General features: G+C 44.5%; 1 protein-coding gene and 1 long non-coding RNA gene across 2 annotated transcripts; one reads left to right on the top strand and one right to left on the bottom strand.

The window, feature by feature from the left end:
* Window positions 1-54: 54 nt before the first annotated feature.
* On the bottom strand, window positions 55-18716 carry DHRS7 (dehydrogenase/reductase 7). Its single transcript, XM_056492216.1, has 7 exons — window positions 18473-18716; window positions 13798-13950; window positions 8146-8252; window positions 7597-7836; window positions 2793-2915; window positions 655-870; window positions 55-272 (listed from the first exon to the last, which is right to left on the bottom strand). Exons 1-7 carry the CDS (start codon window positions 18597-18599, stop codon window positions 237-239), a joined length of 1002 nt encoding a protein of 333 aa, XP_056348191.1. The 5' UTR covers window positions 18600-18716; the 3' UTR covers window positions 55-236.
* LOC130253552 (uncharacterized) lies at window positions 18239-20396 on the top strand. The gene is made up of 2 exons (XR_008840579.1): window positions 18239-18326; window positions 19038-20396. It is a non-coding gene; the product is annotated as an uncharacterized LOC130253552 (long non-coding RNA).
* The last annotated feature ends 1593 nt before the right edge of the window (window positions 20397-21989 follow it).

The following is a 21989-nucleotide window of genomic DNA, read 5'->3' as shown; positions in this document are numbered from 1 at the left end:
CTCAGTTCTTATTAGCTTAAAAATTCAGCCTGTGAGAGTTTGGCATGAAGCAGGTGTGTTTAGAAAGAGGTTTTTATTTAGTCAAGTGTGTCATCGGCTCGATAGATCTAGATCTGTCAAGTTACAGGATGACAAAGACGTAACAAAACCAAAAAAAGTTGTTTTTTGCAGTCACGCAATACGAAAAGTTTCTCAGCCTTAGCACAAGTACAGCAGGATTTTGTACACGCTCATCCTTATTTCTTCTTCCTTGAATAAGAGGCATCAGCATCCTGGAGGAAGAGAACATTAAATCAGTATTTCCCCACCCAGCCTTCTGCTGTTAAATACAACACTGTGAGTGAAAGACTTACTTTGAAAGAGCTTGTGACCATGGGCAGTTACAGTGTGAAAGCACAGAGTTTTAAGCTGCACATGCCACCCTTACTATTACATTTCCTGTTTTTGCAGTTCTTTAAGATGGGAGAGGTTTTTTGTACCAAAAGAATAAATAGCATCTACCAGGGCGCACTGCAAGAACAGAACACTGCCCTTCACATCAGGGCTCTGAGTGTGAGTGAGAAGCAATGCAATCCCAACATTCCCACAGCAGAAGACAACACCAGCAGGGTGAAACAAGCAAGCAGGAGGGACAGGGACACACTGCACACTCACAATTCCACTCTTGAAGTTCTGTATCCTCCTCTTGCCCATCCTGTTCATGAGCCACCAGGCCCAGGTGGGTGCATACTGCCAGAGGTAGCACACGGCCAGGTAGGGGTGGTCGCTGATCCAGGCCTCCTGCACGTCGTTGGCCACGCTCACCAGGGTGAGCCGGGCACAGCGGTCCGTGGGCATCTTGTGGGACTGGTCCCCGCTGTTCTCGATGGACTGAATGCACAGAACCACAGATCACTGGGCTGGGAGAGACCTTCCAGGTCATAGAGTCCAACCCATGCCCTAGCACCTCAACTAGTCCATGGCACTGAGTGCCACATCCAGTCTTTTTTTAAACATCCAGGGATGGTGACTGCACCACCACCCTGGGCAGACCATTCCAGTACTTGATCACTCTTTCCATGTAAAACCTTTTCCTAATATCCAACCTATACTTCCCTTGGTGCAGCTTGAGACTGTGTCCTCTGGTTCTGTGAGTTGTTGCCTGGAGAAAGAGACCAACCCCACCTGGCTACAGCCACCTTTCAGGGAGCTGTAAAGAGTGATCAGGTCACCCCTGAGTCTCCTTTTCTGCAGGCTGAACACCCCCAGCTCCCTCAGCCATTCCTCACAGGGTTTGTGTTCCAAGCCCCTCACCAGCCTTGTTGCCTCCTCTGGATGTGCTCAAGCATCTCAACATCCTTCCTAAACTGAGGGGCCAGAACTGGACACAGCACTCAAGGTGTGGCTGAGGGGGACACAGCAGGGAGGGGTTAGAACTGAATCCCTGGGAGTGACGGAGAAGGGGCCATGCTCCGTGTGACAGACACACTCCTCCCAGTTTCCTCACAGGAACTCACCCAGAGACTGGGGCAGGAGAACCCATCCCTCACAACCCTCTGGTTTTCAGTGTGGGAACACTTTCCACCTTCCTTGGGCTCAAATAAAGCACCCTTTTAACTAATGCCTCTATTGATGGGTCAAAGGGTAAAAAAATGGATCTCCAAGTGCTGTCCTGCTTCAGCAGGGTTTCAACTTGATGGGGATTATTGAACAAGTTTGATCTGCAGCTCTGAGGAATGGGAGCCCCCAGTTCCCAGCTGTGCCTGCCCCATTCTACACTACAAGTTACTCAAGTAGCCAAGTTAGTAGGTGAGATCACATTCCCCATTAACTTAGATATTCCTGCCTGTTCTCTCCATCTCAACCAAGAGAAAAGCAGCCAGCTGCTTTGGAGTAGGGGTACCAGCCTGAGGTCTTGTCCCTGTGTATCATTTAGTGAATATAAACCACAGCCCTGTGAACTTGTGCACATTTCACTCCAGCAATAACAGGCCACTCTAGCAATCTGTCCTGTTTCACAGGGCAAAAATAGTTCTGGTCTAGATTTGCTCCTCCTCCCTGGTCTTCTGCCACACCGAAATCTGAGGAATGTGTTTTGCAACTTTCACCATTGTTCAGAAAGTACATCTTTTCTTTCATGCAAGTCAGAAGTTTTCCAACATGAAAATCATTCCAGAACCCGACTCAACAATGAGAGATCCCCTCCCCCTCACTGGTGGGTCATCCTGGGCTTCAAATCGATTGAATTTGGGGCAGATTACAGTTTGATGTATCACAGTAGCAATTTTTGCCAGCTGCTTTGTCAGACAGCCTTTACTAAAAGCCATTGTGCAGTTGGAAGGTTTTGCTTTTCCTCCTGGAACAATCCCTAACAGGAAAGGAATGCACAGCTCGTGTCAGCTGAGCCAGGGCTGTGCCAGCAGCAGCGTCACCCAGCAGGGCACAGCGTGACCAGGGCAAACAAAACCCTACCTGTGCAGCAGGGACAGCACTCCCCAGGCAGAGCTGTGTCCAGAAAATCCTGGCTTCCCCCCCAAAACTGCAGCACAGTGGCTGTGCAGTACATTTATTTTACTAGACTTAGGTTGTTTGTGTTGGAAGAGAGAAGGAATAGCAATTATCAAACTCAATTTTCATTTGATACCACCAAGAATTACAAGAGTACACAGAGTTCTGCACCACTCAAAGCATTTCTTGGTAAGAAGATGAGGTTAGTGTTTGCAAGGAGGACAAAACCAGACAAAAGTACCCCACTAAGGATTACTGACCCCACAGCTAAAGCTGGGATTGTCACAACAAAACTGGGTCCTTACCTTTGCAAGATTCTCAGTAAAGACATTTTGGATGATCTGGGACTGTACAGGCCCTGGGCAGATTTGGATAACACTTATCTCAGGGTAGTCAGTCAGCTCAGTCCGCAGAGAGTTAAAGAATCCCTAGGAGGCAAAAATATGGTGAAACCTTCCTTTCCCATGTTTTTAGCTAAGTTTAGCTGATGACATCTTTTCATACAAATTTATACTGTAAAAATAACAAGATCCCACTACAAGCAATTCCTACTACTTTCTTTTACTTCCTGATTAATGGCTAATTTAACATTTTCTTTGCAGTTACAGACATTGATATGTAAACCAGTAAGGAATCTATTCTCACCTTACCAAATACACAGTAATTTCTCTAAACTACAGCCAGATTCTGCTGTCCCTGTACTGAGGACAAAGTCTTGCTGTTTGGCAGTTGAAATGCCACCTAAGAATTGCAGTAGAAATTACCTCTTGCAGGTTTGGGGTGACAATAAAGAGTTTACACAGTTTCTATGAAGTGAGTGGCACTGGTTTATGTAAGAAAAGGAAGAAAATTTTCAGCATAGTAAAGTCAAAAATACACCCTGACACTTCAGGGGGTTAATTTTGCAGCACTGAATTTGCTGTGGAGTTTGAAATTGGCATCCACATAGATACAAATCTTATTTCAGCTCAGGAATATGCTACCAGTGTATCCAAGTTAAACCAAAATTGCAAAAATTACCAGTTCTTTGCTTTAAGTGAAGAGGATACAAGGTTTTCTGAATCTCTGTAGCAATTCACATTTAGACAGCAACTATTATGGGAAACATGGCCAATTCAGAAGGGTGCATTTCACCAAAGCTGCTGGCCAAGCACTGTGGAGGATGATTTAGCCAACACCCATTGTGCCTTATCTTTGACCTGGCTACCAACAGCCCCCTGTATCTATTCCAGCACGTAATTCTGTGTCACAGCTGAGACACAGAGTGAGCACAGGCTGATAAACTCCTTCCCCTGTAGTAAAATCTTATCACTCTACTCCCATCCAGCTTGGGAGGAGGGCTGGCTGACCCAGAGCTCCTCCCTGAGCTGAAACACAGGCTCAAACCAGCCAGATATGGGCCAGTGGTGACACAGAACAGCAGCTGGGACAAGCCACCAGAGCTCAGCAAGGAGCAGCACACTGACCAATTTCCCAGCTGCTGGTGGCTAATTCTAATTTATGGATTCCATACAGGCTTTGCAGTTTGGTTCCCTAAAAACACTGAGCATGAATTTAAAGTTGTGAGTACCTGCAGGCCCTAGATCTGGGGCTGGATCTTCACAGCAAGACTAAGTTCTAACATTGGACACTCATGTGCACAGAAATCTGCTTCTGGACAGATGGGAATCTGCTCCTGGACACCCAGTTGTTTTTGTTTAAAAAGCCAGGCCCTTCCCTGGCTCCTCCACCCTGTGTGCACAAACAGGGCTGTGTTTTATCCACCACTCCAGGCTAATGCCACATCCCAACCTGCACGTTCCTCATGCCTTCCTTCCCTGAGGGACCCTGAGCCACTTCTCTCAGAAAAACCCCAGATTGTGCCATCCTGTCACAAAGGTGGTGCTGTCAGTCCAGCTGAGGATAAAATCACTCACAAAAAGACACTGAGACCCCCACTAGCCCACCACTCCCTGTCCACTTGAGGTGAGGAACAGAACTGGCTCCCATTTTTCCTGAAGGGAACACACTCACAATGCACTTCCAGGAGTTGGGGAGGTGGAAGGGTGTGTGTCTGGGAATGCTGTGGTAGAAGGGAAGCCAGACCAGGCTCAGTCACTTTTGACAAAGCTCCTACACCTGCTCAGATGCTGGGAGGCTCCTGGGATCCAAGCTGTCCCTAAAACTGGTAGTTTTAGAGCTGTACTCTAAAACTGGGCAGCTGAGCAGGCACACAAAGGCACAGAGCAGCAGGCAGCTCTGTGGGCACTGCCAGGGCCAGGGTCAGTCCATTAAAGGCTGCACAAAATGCAAGTAGCCAGAGATGGCAGTGAGCTCCTGTTCCTGCTGTCCCACATCCTTCCCTCGTGCTGCAGCCCCAGGTTTTACACCAGAGAAGAGACACAGCCTTCATCAGCAACACAGGAGGGCCAGGACACTCACTCACCCTAAATCCTGGCTGATACACATGACAAGGGCCTCTTGAAAAGCAGAATCCTGCATTGACTCAGTCCCCTCTGGAGGCTCTGTGTACAGGATGCACATGTTTTCTAATTCCTGCATTTATCCTTGATATTCAAAGATAGCTGGTATGAAATTCCTCTACTTCCTCCCAGAAGAGAAGCTTTAAATTCCTCAGCAAGAAAAATAAGTGCTTTCTCTTATTGAAATTCAGGCAGGGACAGACCCAGATCTGGGAGCAGTAAAGGAACTCCAGTGTAAGAGGAAGAACTTGAGTGTTCCCACCAAGCCCAGACTGAAGAAATTCCACAAATGAGTGAACAAAGAGAGGAGCTGTGGCTGCTCAGTCCATTTGCTTCTTAAAGTTCCTGATGAAGGAACATTTTGAAGGCCACCATTCCTGATCCACCCCCTGTGCCACCATGAAATGAATTACACATGAATGTGAATGGCACATGATCCCCATGAGCATCATCCCTCCAGGAGGGAAACTGCACCAGGCAGATGCAGACTCCTGTGGGCTTGACTCATGCTCTTACAACACTCCCAGCACTGAAATAAAGGGTAATTTCATCAGTAGAACATTGTTATGAAGAATTCCAGTTGGCATGAATCAAAGCATGATTGTTTCAAGAACAGATTCTAATTCCAGGCAGAATTCCTTCCTTCCTCCTACAACTGCCATTTAAAGGAATTAAAAAAAAAAAAAAAACCAACCTAAAAAACAAAAAATCAAAACAAAACCACAAGCAAAAGGAAAGACTTTTTCAAAAAAAGGTGCAATTAAGTTTGCAGCATTAAGTGTGTCAGTTGTGATAGACTCCAAGGCATGAATTAAAAAAAAAAAACAAACAAAACAAGCCAAAAACCACAACAGATGAATCTATGTCAAATGGGTTCACATATTTAATAGCTGCTGGCCAAAACACAGCCTTGAAGATCTTAGAATACAGGTGGGCACATGCTGGGAAACCTGAACAGGAAAAGCACCACTTTTGGCTTTGGCTTGTTTTTCCCCTCCCTTCTTCCAGTCTCTGTTTCTTCTTGGCCACCATCAGAAATGGGCTACAGGGTTATTTAAGGAGGGCTGCCATTCCTCCAGAATTCATTTATGTGAACTGCACTGGTGAAGTTTGTTATTTCAAAAAAGCTTTTCCTAGTTTTTGGAGGCTTCAGGCCCACATTGAGCCATAACTCCAGAATGATCAAAGACTCTCAGGCAGAGTATTTCCAAAATCAATTTTGCAAGCCACGTTTCAACACCTGCAACTAGTGTTTCTAGAATTACTGTGAAAGAAACAAGGAAGGAGGTTTGGAGTCTGGCCTGATTATTGAGCAGAAGATTGAAGCAGTTCAGTCAGCTTATTTTAATTAATTTTGGTAAACTATCTCTTCAAAGCTTTGTCTGTGCTCTCAATCTTAACATGAGATTGAGAATTCTGAGCATTTTCAAAGCAACACGTGAATTCCTTGTGCTCTGCAATTAATTAGCTGTGCTTAACCCAACTGCACCACACCCAAAGATAATTCAACCGAAAGAACATTTAATAAATCAAGGAGCATGAAGGCAAGTCAGGCTTCTGCTCATTGCAATCTTCTCATTTAAATCTACCAGGTTTAATCCAAAAGCTGCCCTGAAATGGGCAATTCCAGCATTGCCACTCCAGTGAAGAGCAGCAGATCTCTCCTCATGACTGACTGATTTATTTATTTTTTTTTAGCAGAGATCTGTCACCATATTCTACATCTTCATATCTTCAAGAGGCTTTGCAGTGTCAGCCATTTGTTACATTTCTGTTGTTGCTGGTCAAATTGTCAAAAAGATATTGATCCCTTGGCTTAAGCTGTTGTTTGCTCTGTTCACGTGCTGAAATGCAGCAGGGACTCAGAAGATGCCAATTTTAAACAATCACTGAGCACAGCTGAAGTTTGTTTTACTGAGATCAAAATGTACATTAGCAGGAGGCCAAACAGTGGTGAAAGACAAATACTTCTGAACAAATTTACTAGTTAAACAAGAGATTCCTCAATGATACAGGCAGAAACTGTTCTGAGCACCTCTTTTACGTTTTTCTACTCAAGTGACACTGCTTTCAAAAACTTTTTCCAGGCAATGTTGAGTGCTTAGTGTTAGGCAGAAGGTAACTTCCTACAGCACTGTGAGCTGCCACAGAAACACACAGAACTCTTGGGATGAGCCATTCAGCTGTTCTCAGATGGATCAGGAATTATCATTTCTCTGCCTTACCACTCACTGCTCTCAAGATTTCCTCAAGTGTTAAAACTCTCACCAGTGACTCTCTCTCCCTGAATGGATTGAGAACATTAGGGCTCTATATGCAGCAGAATAATCTCCTCATAAAGGTATTCCCTCATCTGAAGGGCAGAGGCCAAGGTTTTGTGTTTCACACTGGAATTTAACCATGTAGTGGTGAGAACCAGCTAAGCTGGCACTTGAATTCCAGTCAGGAAAAAAAAAATCTACAGTGGGAGCTATTTCACATTTCAGAACAAATTAATTCTAAAGTTCTTGCAATACTTGAGGATGTTGCCTATGCTGTGTGAAGTTTCAGATGAGACTTGTGTTTTCTGCACAGAACAAAGCCCTCTGCTACAGCACTGGTAGTGGTCCACTTAATTAACTTAATTACCTTGCAGACTGTAACTCACCTGCAGAGCGTGCTTGCTGGCACAGTAACCGGTGGCAAGAGGAGCTCCCATGATGCCCATCACACTGCTCACAGTGACAATCTTCCCTTTCTTCCTCTGGATCATGTGGTTCAGGACATGTTTGGTCAGTGAGATGGTGCCCAGGTAGTTGAGCTCAATGATGGCACTGTAGACATCCAGGTTTGTGTCCACGAACAAGGAGCGCTGTGAGCGCCCACCATTGTTGACCAAAACGTCGATCTTGGGAAAGATAAAAAAGATAAATTAATACAAACACCATTTTCTTTAATATTTCTGCTTCCTCAGAAGATTCAGTGAGTGTTTAGTCCTTGAGAAGGACTGGTGATTATTTGTTTGTTGCTGAAAACCAGAAGAAAGCAACAGAAGGGATAAAAATATAGGCAATTTCTGGCGAGCTTAATACTGAAACTGAAGTAAGATGTAGACACTGCTGAATTGATCATACAGTAAAATAAAAGTGAAATATGAGCATAAATGCAGCTCTAGGAGACAAAGAAAAAGAAGTTTAACCCCAGAAGCACACCTTACCTTGCCAAAATGCTTGAGCACACTGTTGGTTGCAGCTTCATGAGAGGATCTGTCAGTCAAGTCGAGACGCAGGACAAGGATATCATTTTCACTCAAGCTGCTAATCTCTAAAAAACAACCATAAAGGGAATGGGAGCTGATAAAATTCCCAGTGTCAGAACTGTGGGAAACATAACATGCTTTTAAACACCACATTTTCACAAAGAAGACATCAAGAAACCATAACATCAAGTTGGAAATAAAATGCTTGCTTTGTTTCCATTTTGATCCCCACATAAAATCTATTTTTAATTTGTTCCTACCAAGTGTTTTTCTTATTATGTTTTCCTATGTGAAAAGCCTGACTTTATCAAACAGGCTTTGTAGCACAATACAGAAGTTTCTTTTTTCCAAATAAATTTTAATAGTTAGGAGTAAAATCCAACTGAAACTTTTCAGGAGGGATTCAGAGGCACATTGGGAGCCCTGACACTTTGCTTGGATGTCAACAGGTCAAGCATGTTTATTCCTGACAACAGAATTCATACAATTCACACCCAAAACACAACATACATCCCTTAGCAGCTACAAGGCAAAGTCTACAGAAGCTGAATTATTGGGGGCTTTTTGGGAGGGGTAAAAGGTTTTTGTTTAACTGACAGCTTTTAACATATCCATGCCCTGAAATAAAAGTCAGCTGCCATCAAGTTCCTGCCTTTTTGTTGCTTTTTTATCCCCACTGTCTCTTCAGAACAACTGACCTTTTCCATAGAAGGCATTTCTTGAGCAGTGATTTGTTACCCTGGGGTTTTGGGGCAGATGACTCACAAAAACAAAATTTTCATTTCAACCTTTTTTTTAAACTACATCTAACAAGGAATTTTACATTACTTATACTAGTTTGTTAGTGCTATTTTTTTCCCTAAATCAGTTCCTAGCCACATCTAAGTGTGGCTGCTCCCCTTTAAGCAGCTGCCCTTTTGAGAGAGCCTCAGGCTTTGACTTTTTAATTACTACTTCTTGTAAATACAGGGAAAGTTGAACTTTGTCTTAACAGTGACATAGAAATAAAGAGGTTATTTAAACCCATGAGCTGCCTGTGTTCAAAGGTCATTAGTATTTAAGCCACTGGTTAAAATAAACCCAACTATCTGGTTTAATGCTAGTAGTATTTCCATTTATTGCTCCCTCCAACCCTCCATGTGCATTTTCTCCTCCATTTCTTCCAGAAATAGAGCAGTAAAATGTAGTTTAAGCTGTCCTCTGCCTGGTGCTGCCTGAAGCAGATTTGCACAGCTGAAACCTGTTGGGGTGTGGATGTTTCTGCCATGGGTTAGCAAGACCACAGGGTCAGCCCTACAAAAACTACACAGGGGAGAAAGGAAAGAGCAGAGGAAGAGATACAGACTGCTGGTGAGGAATGAAGTGCTCTTTTGTAAGATGTAAGAAACATCTGACATCAGGAAATTTTAAACCAGAAACCTTGTAGAGGATTTCCACCCTCACAGTATTTAAACTGTACATCTCCAGCAGCCTCCCTATTTCTTTTCTAGGGTGAGGGATCTTTACTTCAGGCACTCCTCACAGACAGCTTTTACAAAACCCAAGCATTCCTGATACCCTTTTCTAAATCCTTCTCCCATTCACTATCCCATTGTTTTTCTGGCTCATAACCAGCACTGTGCCCAGTGTAGAAGGCACATGTGTCCCAATTTATACACTGCCATGGGGTTCCTCATTGCTTTTACTAACAGACCCTAATATCCCACTGCCCCTTTTGCCTGCTAAAGTGATGCTTTTAAGGGAAAAATTATGATACCCATAAAAAACACTTGGTCCCAAGTAGGAGACCTTAGTTTAGAGTTCATTGCTTGGGTTTCAGGTCAACAACTCTTTTCAATACATGTTGATCTCAGGTAGCAGTTTCTCATAACATGATAAATATTATATATAGCTCTGAGTAGCATTTTCCAGCTCTTCTGCATTTCCTCTGTCTTTTATTTCTCCCTTGTATGAATGCCCTTCAACAGAGGTTGAGCTGTCAGCAGAGGCTGATCAACGTGACCTCCTGGGGTCCATTTCAACCTCAGTTACTGTGTAATTCCTGAACTTACAGATTGCCTGTCACTCATTTGGCCTATCCATAATTAAATCATATTTGACCTTTGCCAAACCAAGAAACATCCCTCCCTGCTTTTTTCTTTTTAGGGCTTTTGAGAGAAAACAGCCTCCAACATTTCCAACAAAAGAAAGAGTGGCTGGGGGAAATAGAGAAGCCTCTTGAAGGAGCTGAGTTATACAAGTTGTTTTCTCTCCCTCCTGCCCAAGTGCAGTGAAGGGTTGAGTTGGCATATGCATGACTCAACAGGGATTACCTTTCCTTCTGTCTCTCTCTCCCCCCTTCAGCTTTTAAGCAGGGTAGAATGCACAAACCTGTACCACAGGGTGGTGTCACTAAACTCTGAACAAGATATATGTGCTTGTTTCTGACACAGTTCAGTTGCTGCTGTGCTCAACCTCTACAGCAGGCGTGTTGCAGCACATGGGCTCCAGTTGTGCCCCATAAATCAGCCAAATTCACTCTGATATTGCACATTGCTGGTCAGACTTCATCCTCCCTGTGCTACTCAAGCCTTACAGGGCTGTCTTGAACTCAACTGCCAAGGGAAAACATGCAGGTGGGAGCAGGGACAGCCCACCCAAAAAGCACACTGGACAAGCATGCAGAGATGGAATCAGGAAGATCAACACCCAGGTGGAGCTGAAACTGAAATTTCCACTGGAGTTGAGGAATGTGAAAGGCAGCAAAGGCTTCACAGGCACAGCAGCAACAAAAGGGAGGCCAAAGACAGAGTGAGCTCACTGGACAGGGATGGTGAGGATGAAATGATGAAATGCACAGAAAAACACGAGGTACTTAATGCCTGCTTTGCCTCAGTCTTCTCAGATCTCCTCTCAGGTCTCCCACACTCCTGAGGCTATGCTCTGGGAAAAGAAACACTACCAGAATCAGACAAATTAGGAACAAAATGCACGTACAAGCAGGGCAATACATCCATGATTTACAAGAGATGATCAATGTCACTCCTTTTTGGAATTTTCTTCTAAGTGGAATAGCTGCCCAGGGACAGCAAGTAAACAGATGTCACAAAGCCTAACCTCAGTCCTTGGGAAAATTATGTAACAATTCCTCCTCAAAGCAATTTCCAAGTAAAGGAAAGTTGTGTGGGAAAAGCCACCATGGATTTAGCACAGCCACATACTGCCTGGGCAACTCAACTGCTCTTTGTGATCAGCTGTGGCATCCCTCCATGATCAATATGTTTGAATACCTTCATTGATGACCCAGATGATGGGGAAAAACCCACAGATTTTCATAAAATTTTGATTTAACATCAAGTTCAGAGGAGCAGTCCTGCTGCAGGGCTGGACTGCCACACAGAGGCACCTCAACAAGCTCTAAGAATAGTCTGACAAACCTCATTAAGCTCAATAAATGAAAATGCAGATTTTCACACCTGGGACAGGCTAATGCTCTGCAGTACTGCAGGCCAGCATCCAGTGTCAGATCTCCAAACCAGACCTGGGTCCTGATGGAAGGACTGCAGCAAGCTGAGTGCAAGCCAGCAACTGGCTCTGGCCATGGCAAATGCTGATGGGCTGCACTAATAAAAGCACACTGGGGGAAAGTGATTGTGAAGAGCTTCTACACAGCATTCTAAGACTGCACCTAGAGCACTGTGCCTAATTTTGGACCCCCTAATTCAAAACAAATACAGATAAATTTGAGATAGTGGAACATAAATCCATTAATTTGGTTGGGGGGGCTGTAACAGTCAAGGAAAGGGGTGGAAGCTGGATTTTCACATCCTTGAGAAACAAGGATAAGAGTGGAAGTGGGTCCAATTACTGCCTTCCACTACTTAGAAGCTGGCTGTAGAAAACATGAAATGTATAGAATTACAGAATAGTTTAGTTTGGATCTTTAATGTCACCTCATTACAACCCCCTGCCATGGGCAGGGACACCTTCCACTATCCCAGGTTGCTCAAAGCCTCATCCATCCTGGCCTTGGGTGCTTCCAGGGATGGGGCAGCCACAGCTGCTCTGGGTATCCTATCCCAGTGCCTCACCAGCCTCAAAGGCAAGAATTTCTTCCAAATATCTAATCCAAACCTGGTTTCTTTCAGTTTAAAGCCACTCCCCCTTGCCCTGTCACCTTCTGCCCTAGTTATGTTTCTGGGTTACTGAAGAGTTTCCAATATTCCTACTTCTCAAACCTTCAGTTAAAGCAAAGCTCAGTAGCAAATATTTGCAAAGCACAGTCTACATAAGAGGTGTATGGCACAGCTCAGACATTCACAGGGCACTGAAAGTTGGCAGAGGCAGAAATCATCTCAGATAAATCAAAGCTCTTGGTCCACATTACCTGAAATAATATTTCTCAATATTTCTTAGCACATGACACATGTATTTCCTGAAAATGCCCATCCAGGATGGCAGCTGCTGCCAGCCTGTCTCGTGTTATCAATTTTGCAATCACAACAAACAGCCGTGGACAACAAACAGCCATTGTGTTATCAATTTTGTAACCACAACAAACAATTGGTGTCGCAGATTTCTGCTGACCATTGCATCACCCAGCACCAGGATTTTGTCATGACTGCCACTGAACCACGCTGCCATCACGTGCCCCCTGCCTCTCTTCAAATATCCAGCTCTTTTAGTGACTGCTTTTTGGAGCCCTCAGAAAATAAAACCAGGATAAAAAGAGTTGTGCATTTTTGAAAGTTCCTTGGAAAGCTTTTCTGAGTAGGCTGCTGCAGCTTTCAGCTTTCTAGGCATGTTTAGGTGCTAATCCAAGAAAAACATGTGCTTATTCTCCAGCACAAATTCCAGGTAGACTGTGGGCATTCTGTCAACATTACTAAGACTGAACTTTTGGTGTGATGACACATTCCACATAAAATACTCCATCCTGAGCTATAGAGGAAAAATTGTCTGAAAAAATGCATAACATGATTAAGGTTCAAACCAGTGTTAATTATGTTCTATCTACCAGTGTGAATTAACTGCCTATTCCTCTTGCTGCCAAGCCAGAAAAGAGGAGGGAAAAAGAGAAACAGGAGGAATGAAGCCAGCCTACTGAGTCATCAGGCATATAAAAGCTAACTGAAAGATAACTGGAATAGTTAAAAATTTTGCTTCACATTTTTTCCTCTTGATTCCAGAAGATCCTTTCTTCCACATTCTTAGAACAACTTTTTCTGAATATTTTTATTAGTCCATTTTCCAAAGAGCAAAGCCTGTAACATGCACAAACCCAAGAGTATTTCTTAGCAGCAAGCACCTACACGGTTTGGTTCTTAATAGGATGATAACTCTAGGATTGTTTCCTTTATTCCCCACAGTATTTATTCAATTTCTTCATCTAGTGCCTTACAAGAGCACTTGCAACTGATAATGAGAATTTTAGGTAACAGTGGCTTATGTCAGAAGTTGAAATGAATGTCTATACAAAGACTTCTCACTCTCAAAAAGAAGATACCAGCTCTGTACAAAGCTGACTTCCATCATCAAATCTATTCTTGTGCTATGTGTGTTAGTGTTCCTGTGGCAATTCCAGCCCAGCCAAGGTGGAGCTGCTTGCATGAAGTGCTTGGTTGTACTTACGAAGGCATTTCTTCTTCACTCTCTGCAGCTCATCCTCCCTCCTGGCAGAGATGGCAAGCAAGGCTCCCAGCTTTGCCAGCTGGTAAGACAATTCCTCTCCAATGCCACTCGAGGCTCCTGTCACCCAGACAACCTTGCCACGCAGTTCATGTTCTGTCAAAAGAATCAAGACAGCAGTTCACACATTGCCAGTGCTAGGATAAGCATCTAGCTCACTGCAGGGGTGTAATATGGTAATGTTTTTAAGAAATACGTTCATCTTGGGGGCTATTACAAAATCCTGACTTCTTTATTTTTTAGTCACATGCAGTTGTGAAATTGTTCATAGCTGCTCTATTGCCATTTGAACTTTGTTCCAAAACTAATCTGAATAAACACGGGTTATTTACCTGGCAGAAGAAATCTGATTGCATTTCTGGAGGCCATCCACACATAACAATTCCACTAACCTCAGCAAAAACAGCTTCAGAGGAAAAGGGAGAATTCTTGGAATTGACAGGAAACAGTTACTGTATTTTAAATACAAAAGTCTAAGCAAGTCTTTCCAAATAATGTTTCATCCCAAAAAATGTTCTAGACTAATTGCTGACTGAGCAAAATTCTCTGAACAAAGACAGCTAATCACAAAAATCCAAATGGGTGTTCAACCCCTTTGTTTTGTGTCTCATGCAGGTTAGCTCCTGCACTGGCCAGAGCACAGAACACTGAGTTCCCAGGGTGTAAATTCACATGTGGATTCCCCAGCTCCTGCCCTGACACGCTTTTTCAACCTGTAGTAAAATTTAGAGTATCTTGCTCCATTTTCTCCTCTGCTGATAATGCCTGTTCCCACTTGTCTACAATCATTCCCACTCCATGGTACCCCTGGGCACTGAGAAAACCCTTAGCTTCCAGACATGGATCCAGAATCACCAAATCACAGATGGCTGGAAATCACTCCATTCCAGAACATGATTTAGGGATGAAGAATCACAAATATCAGAGCATTTTCCAGAAGGAATCTTTGCCTGACACGTGTCTGTGTTTCTCAAGATCAAGCCACAGTGAATACCAGTCCTGGGGAAAATCTGACTCACTCAGAGCACTGCTGACAGGAGCTCTTCCCTCTGTTTCTAAAGTTTGTGCATTCCAACATCTAGCCAACGAAGAAAGATTCCATGGCATAATTCAAATATCAGAGCCAAATGCAGTTCCTGAGACTTAAAGCCAGTTTTGTTCTGAAAAGGGTCATAGTAGTGTTTTTTCAGCTCACTAAAATTTAACCATTAATGTAATTTAGCAAAAATATTCCTTTTTCACTGGGGCTGGGACTGCTTTTACTTCCTGCTCTCTCCAGTGATCAGTTCCTGTTTCTCTCCTTTCAAATTTCTCCTTGTGGAGTCATAATGCTACAAATCCCACAAAGATTTAGGAATTTAGGAATAATTGTAGAAAGATCCCAAAAGACCAGCACCAAAACCCTTTACCCTTCAGATAAAAGCAGCAAGCACTCAAGACTGACTATCAGAGCTCAGCTTGACTTTGTGGGGCTGGCAGTAAATATTATTTGTCTTTTCCTAAGCTGCACTTCAGCAAAAAAAAAAATCCTTCCAAAATCCAGGCTTTTGGGCTTGGGGTTGTTTGGAGCTTTTGTTTCTAAAAACACTAACAACAGCAACAGGAGTCACTTCCCAAAGGAGAGATGATGTATTCTAAGGCTGTGAGCTAGGGAGGTGGAAAAAGATGCTGTTGGAGTCGTAGGAATATCCACTGTGTTCATCACTGGAACAAATAGCTGCTGTCTGTAAAGCTTATTCACACCCTTTTCCTACAGTTTTATTCCAATATATTGAATTAAACACAATAACCATGGGAGTTTGCCTCTCCTACCACATTTTTTCTGCAGAAAACCCAAGCAGACAAACACTACATGAACACAACAACACATGGACATAATTTCAACCCTGCTTACCACACTCATTCCTCTTGCTACTGAAAACAAATCCGCTTCCTCCTACCACTTAGTCTCCCTGCTCCCAACCTGTCCTGGGCAGCTTCACAGCAGTTATTCAGGATCTTGTTCTGTGAACAGAATAATTAACTGAGATAAGGAAAGTTTTCCCACTGATTCCCAGAGCTGATCATTACCAAGCACTGAGTTGCTGAGAGTTAACACAATGGGAAACCTCAAATGCTGGTGCAGAACAAGTACCAAACCATCAGCTTTGCTCCAGAATAAATGTCCTGTTGTTGCTGGAAATAAGTTTAAAAATTAACCATGCCAAATTAAAAAATATAAGTAGATTATGCCATTACTAACCATTAACTACTGTGCTACAAGGCATAACAAGTGAGAGGCTGAACTGACCAGCATTGCAAGGTACCCAAAAAGTTGTTTTGTAGTTCTGCTTAGTTTCTTTCCAATGTTTTATAGCTCTTACAGCACAAAGTTGCCATGTCATTTCTTTCAGGAAAAATATTAGAAGTGGGGAAGTTTAAAACAGAACATTTACTGCAGAGCCCTAAAAATCATACCATTATTCCTAAATTTAAGAGCAGGGTTTTCATACATGGAAGGTTCCCCTTAGCTTGAGAATACTAAGCTGCCTGTGAAAAGCACAGGGTTTAGGGTGACTTCTGTGCACCCAGTGAAACACAGCACAGAAGGAAAGGCACCCAAAAACCCTTCTCTCCTGACCATACACATATTCTGAGGATGGGAAGCAATCCAGCACCTGCCAACCAATAAATCCAAAAGTCACATTTCCCTATAGAATTGAATCATTGAATTGGAACCAGTCTTACCTATGTTGAGGCCTTTCTTTGTAATTACAGTTTATAGCACAAGAAACAGTCCACTTTCTGCTAATACCTTCAACACCTATGATAATGTTGTAGAAGTGATAACACAATGTAATGACTGCAAGAGTGATAGCTCTAATAATACCTTTAATTAAAAATTAAGGGATCCACACTTTATTTTCTTAGGCACACTACATACACAACATGGGGAGAAGTTATTTAATGAAACATCTTTTCTAGCATTTTTCCCTTCTGTTTTCCTACCTGGTTTGCTAAATGGTACTACTTCAGTTATATCTTTTACTTAATTAAAAGCACAGAGGCTGGAGGCAAAGGGGAGGTGGCCAAAACACACCTGACCTCTTATGTTGATGAATTTTTTCCTGATTCTTCTTGTATTACATTATAAATTTACTACACTGGTCTTTGCATGTGAATTTTTAAAAAAGGGTTTCCAGGCCTTCAGTAATTCTGAAGGCTACATTCAAATAACACTTTTGTCTACCCAAGAGAGCTCCTACATTTTGATGTGTATTACACATAGATCCCTCAGGAAAAAACTTCAATTCTGTATTAGTCAAGATTTATTTCAGTTCTCTGCCCTGATTCTTTCCATGTTCTTTACAAAGCTCACACCTTAGGGATTTTTTGCAGTTTTCTTACAGCAAGGGAACATTCTGATGGAGTTCATACAAAACTTTGGGCTGAGTACCCAAACAGCTACAGGAGACTGTTCACACTGATTTAAATGTAGTATTTTTTAGAGCCTTATTACTTGTGCTAGTCCATCTAAGGGAGAAGAGGATGCACATCTGCAGGAAGCTTCTACTGAGAGCAGGAGACAAAGATGTCTCAAGTTTGTCCTACTCTTCTCTCCAGCTGCTCCTAAGACCAAAATTCACCTGCACCACCATCCCCTAAGGAATCATGATCCTCAAACCCTCACTGCACCACTCCTGACCCACCTTCATTCTGTGCAGTCCCTTCTCCCAACTCAACCCAGCAGCCTGTTTGGGATATCTTAGAGTCTCTCATCCCACCTTCTGTCACCAATCTCCACCTAAAGCAGCCGCAGCCAGCAGCTCACAGCAGCACAAATCACCCCAGCAGGCTAAACTAAGGGGAGATATTCACAAATGTGTCTTTTCTGACCAAAAGTAAACAAAACAAAACCTATGATTTATAAAGATCTTTGTCCAGAAATAGGGAGAATTGCAGGCAGAATGGAAAGTCCAACACGAGCAAGAACTGAAAGTGCCTGTCTGACGGTATTTCGTGGAACTTTAGCCCCGCAGGTGACCAGGGCAGCACTTTGCAGAGATGCCGTGCACAGTCCCAGCAGCATCGCGTGCCCTGGCACCGTCCAGGGCACAATCCACGGAACAGGAAACCCAGTCAGCCCAACACTAACAACACTCATGTTTACTTCACCGAAAACACTTTCGACATCCCTGTGAACGCAATTCTGCTTGAAAATGTCAGAACAGGCTGGAGCAGCAGCTGAACAGGCTCACAGCCGCGCTGGCCAGGCACCCTCGTCCCTTCCCGAGCCTTCCTGCACACTGTCCCTGTGCCCGGTGCCACAGCCTCAGCTGCTCCGCGGGCCCTGCCAGGACCGGGAACCTGCCCAGAAAAACTGCAGAACAAACAGCTTTGGGCCAAAGGGACCGCGGGAGCTCCAAGTGGCTTTTTGGGAGCTGCTCTGCCGGCCCGCGGGGCACCACGCGCTTCACCCAGGTGAAGAGCAGGTAAATTCCACTTTCGGGGTGCGTTGATGGATAACCCACGGGACAGCTGATGCCACCAGCACCCTGTGCTCCCCGCCACCCGCTTTGGCCGAGCTGTCCCCCCGCGGTCCCGAGCGGGGCTGGGGGCGGGCGGCATTACCCATTACCTGGCTTCTTCCCCCACTTCTCGGCCCAGAGCAGGGTGAGGTCCCCGTCGGCCCTGCGCCAGCGCAGCAGCTGCACCAGGAACGCCAGCAGGGCCCCCCCGGCCAGCGCCAGGCACAGCCACGCCATCGCCACCGCGCCGCACCCACCGCACGGCGCCCCTTTATCGGAGCCGCCCCCGCTGCCCGCAGCCAGCGCCGGCCTCCTCTCCGCCTCCCGCCTGCCTTCCCTTCCACCCCGTCCCCTCCCCTGCCTTCCCTTCCACCCCTGTCCCTTCCCCTCCCCGCTCCGCTCGGCCGCGCTCCCGCCCGGCCAAGGCTGCGGCGATAAGTGCGGGCGCTGTGGGGCACAGTCCGAGCGTGCGGCCGGGGGTGAAGGTTGGTTTCTGGGAGCGGAGCGCTTTGTTTTGCCTCCCCGCCGTGCCCCCAGGGCTGCCCGGCCTTTCCCCGCTGCAAGGAGCTCTGCCCGCCGCAATCCCGGGCAGCGGGACCGCGTCCAGGCTTGGCTGCGGTGTGCGGAGAGCAAACGCTGCTCGGAGGACAAAAAGCAGCGCCTGTTTTCCTGCAGAGCCTGGTGGCTGTCCTGTCCCTGCGAGACACTGGCGATTCCTTGTCCCTCTGGAGCTCTCCGAGGGTTTCCAGCCACCCCTGGGCAGGTGACAGGTCACATCCTCTCCCGGCCAGGTTCCTGCAGGAATGCTGCCCTTGGACCTGTGAATGACAACCCAGTTCTCACCTGTACCCACTCTGGCCAACGTTTCAGACCTTGGGCTCCAAAATTCCTGGTGGTGGATACCCACAAGTGCTAAAACCACCATGGACTGCAGCATATCTGGTCATCACATCACTCATCTACGTTCTTAACGACGATTTATTAGTGCTTATGTGCAAAGGTGAAGAACTCTGTTCTAACTGCTTTGATGTACCAAAGTATTTCGTGAGAGGAGGTACAGATGCAAAAAGGAGGCTGGAGACGGACTTTTTACAAGGACAAGTGTGAATGGCCTTAAGCTAAAGGAGGGTAGGTTTGGATTTGGTATTAGGAAGAAATTCTTCCCTGTGAGGCTGGTGAGGCCCTGGCACAGGTTGCTCAGAGATGCTGTGGCTTCCCCGGCCCTGGCAGTGTTCCAGGCCAGGTTGGATGGGGCTTGGAGCAACCTGGGATAGTGGAAGGGGTCCTGCCCATGGCAGCAGAGTTGGAACAAGATGGTCTTTGAGGTCCCTTTCAACCCAAACTGTTCTATGATTCTGTGAAAAGGGTAACCCAAGTAATTCCTGGCTCCTCACCAGACACGACTCAAATGCCTGCAGAGCTTATGTAGGACAGGATATACATCCTGTTTCCAAAATCTCACAGGCTCAGGCCCCTGATCTGTCAGCAGATGCAGCACAGGATGGCTCTTTACCACATGCAGCTGCTCAGTCTGTTCCAGCTCCACCACTGAGCAAAGAATTCATGAATCACCTCCTGAATTATCATAAAATTTGCATTATAGCTTTTTGAGGAAAACACAGCCATGGTTTACCTGTGAACCTTTGGGCTCTTACTGATTTTTCAGCAAATCACTCTAACCCCAAACCTAATCCATACAACAAGGGAAAGGTGACAGAAAATAAAAATACTCCATCAACATACTTTGTTTCTGTAAATAGCCCCAGTCATCAACCACGTCCAAGATAAAAATAGTAAATTAAATGGTTGTGGTAGTCCAGAACAGAAACAGGCCTCTGAAGGTTATAAAGGAAGTCACAGAACTGTGATTGTTCATGGTTACACAGTTATAGTTACAGCTATTCTTTATATTCCTCTGTTTTCTCCTGTTTTACTGAGTTGAGAACTATTTATCTCGTGTTAATGCAATGCACAGTGTAATGAAACCTTAATGTTATAAATAATATAAATAAATAGCAAGTAATTTTCAGTGTTTTCTGGGTCTCATTTTCTCCTTGTGCTAAATGCAGGGGGTGCACACACAGTCGCAGATCTTTGTGCCACAACACACCCAAACAGGCAGCATAAAGATGGAAAAGGATGCAAACTGCAGCTGCACTGTGTATTCCCAGTGGGGGTTTTCCCAGCTATCCCCAAAGACACAGGAATGCAGCAGCTGGGCCTGAGCACAAAAAAACATGAGTAGGGGAAACTCACAAGCATCTTGTGATGAAATTCCAGCATCTTGTGATTGGATAGTGGTGAGAATTTATTGTGTTAACTCTGTGCTTTAACCCTTCTTTTACAACAAAACTGAGTAAAATATATTTCTTTTGGTAAAAAAAAAAAAAAAAAAAAAAAAAAAAGTTTAAGTCAAGGGGGTTTTGTGCATTTGTACACCTGCACAGTCACCATCAGTGGAGATTTTATGTCCTGCCCTGAGACAGGCATGAAGTTCCTGCTTGGTGTCAAGCTGAGCTTGGGAAGAAGAGCACTTGGAAAAGTCAAAACATCCTTTACAAGTTAATGTCCATTCTTGCTGTTTTACAACTTATGAAAAGTAAATACACTCATCTCATTAGTATTATTTTTATGATAGGTGAGTACACTTAAGGCATTTTCTATTCAAGTCTGTTCTATGATTTCTAAAAGGATCATATCATAATGGAGCCCTTGGATTTGACCAACATCTTAATTTCCAAGGAAGACCAAAAAAATTTCTCTTTATACTGCCTGAATTTAGCTTCCACATGAGAAGCTAGTTTTCACTTTCTGAAGAGGCCATCACTGCTAACAGCTTTTAAAAGTCAACCAAAGTCAACCTGAACATCAGCAGCATGAATGACAGCTCTGCTGCCCTTTGCCCTGTGGCAGATGCTGATGGCACTTTGGAGCTCAGTAAACACAAACGTGCTTAACTGTAGCTTGGAAGTGCAAGAGCCAATGTAAAGCTGAAGTGCAAGGCTCTGAAAACAAAATCACAAGCAGTTACTAATGTGGGAGGTCACAGTCTTGCTGCACACCTTCTGTGAGCCTTGCTCTTCCGTGCTCTGTCAGTGGCAGCAGATAACAGGTCAATTAAACTCAGCACATTAAATGATAACGAGCCTTATTCTCAAGAGTTGAACCAATTATATTGACACACTTAGTGTAAATAAAAGCAAGATAAGCTGCCTTCTGTCTCTAAAGCAACATGGCAGAAATATATAATTAATTGGATTTCTTTTTCTATATATTTTATTTTCTCCAGCTGTGCAGTATTGAGGAGACTTTGTGCAGAAGTAGAACTGGGGGATGGAAGGACTGAGAGCTGTCCTGCTTGAAAGAAAGACTTGGGGATACTGATGGGTGAAAAATTGGACATGAGACAGCAATGGGATCTTGCAGCCCACATTTTCTGTCTCTACTCTGCACTGGTGAGACCTCAGCAGAAGTGTGTCCTGCTATGGATTTCTGGGACAAGAAAGGGTGTGGAGCTGTTGGAGCAGTTCAGAGTAGGGCCATGAAAATGGTCAGTGAGCTCCTGTGGCAAAAAACTGAGGGAGTTGCAGTTGTTCAGCTGGGGGAAGAGAAAGCTCCATGGAGACC

This window comes from Oenanthe melanoleuca, chromosome 5 (genome assembly GCF_029582105.1).
Source record: "Oenanthe melanoleuca isolate GR-GAL-2019-014 chromosome 5, OMel1.0, whole genome shotgun sequence".
Taxonomy (NCBI): domain Eukaryota; kingdom Metazoa; phylum Chordata; class Aves; order Passeriformes; family Muscicapidae; genus Oenanthe; species Oenanthe melanoleuca.
This window is presented reverse-complemented; position numbering and strand designations above follow the sequence as displayed.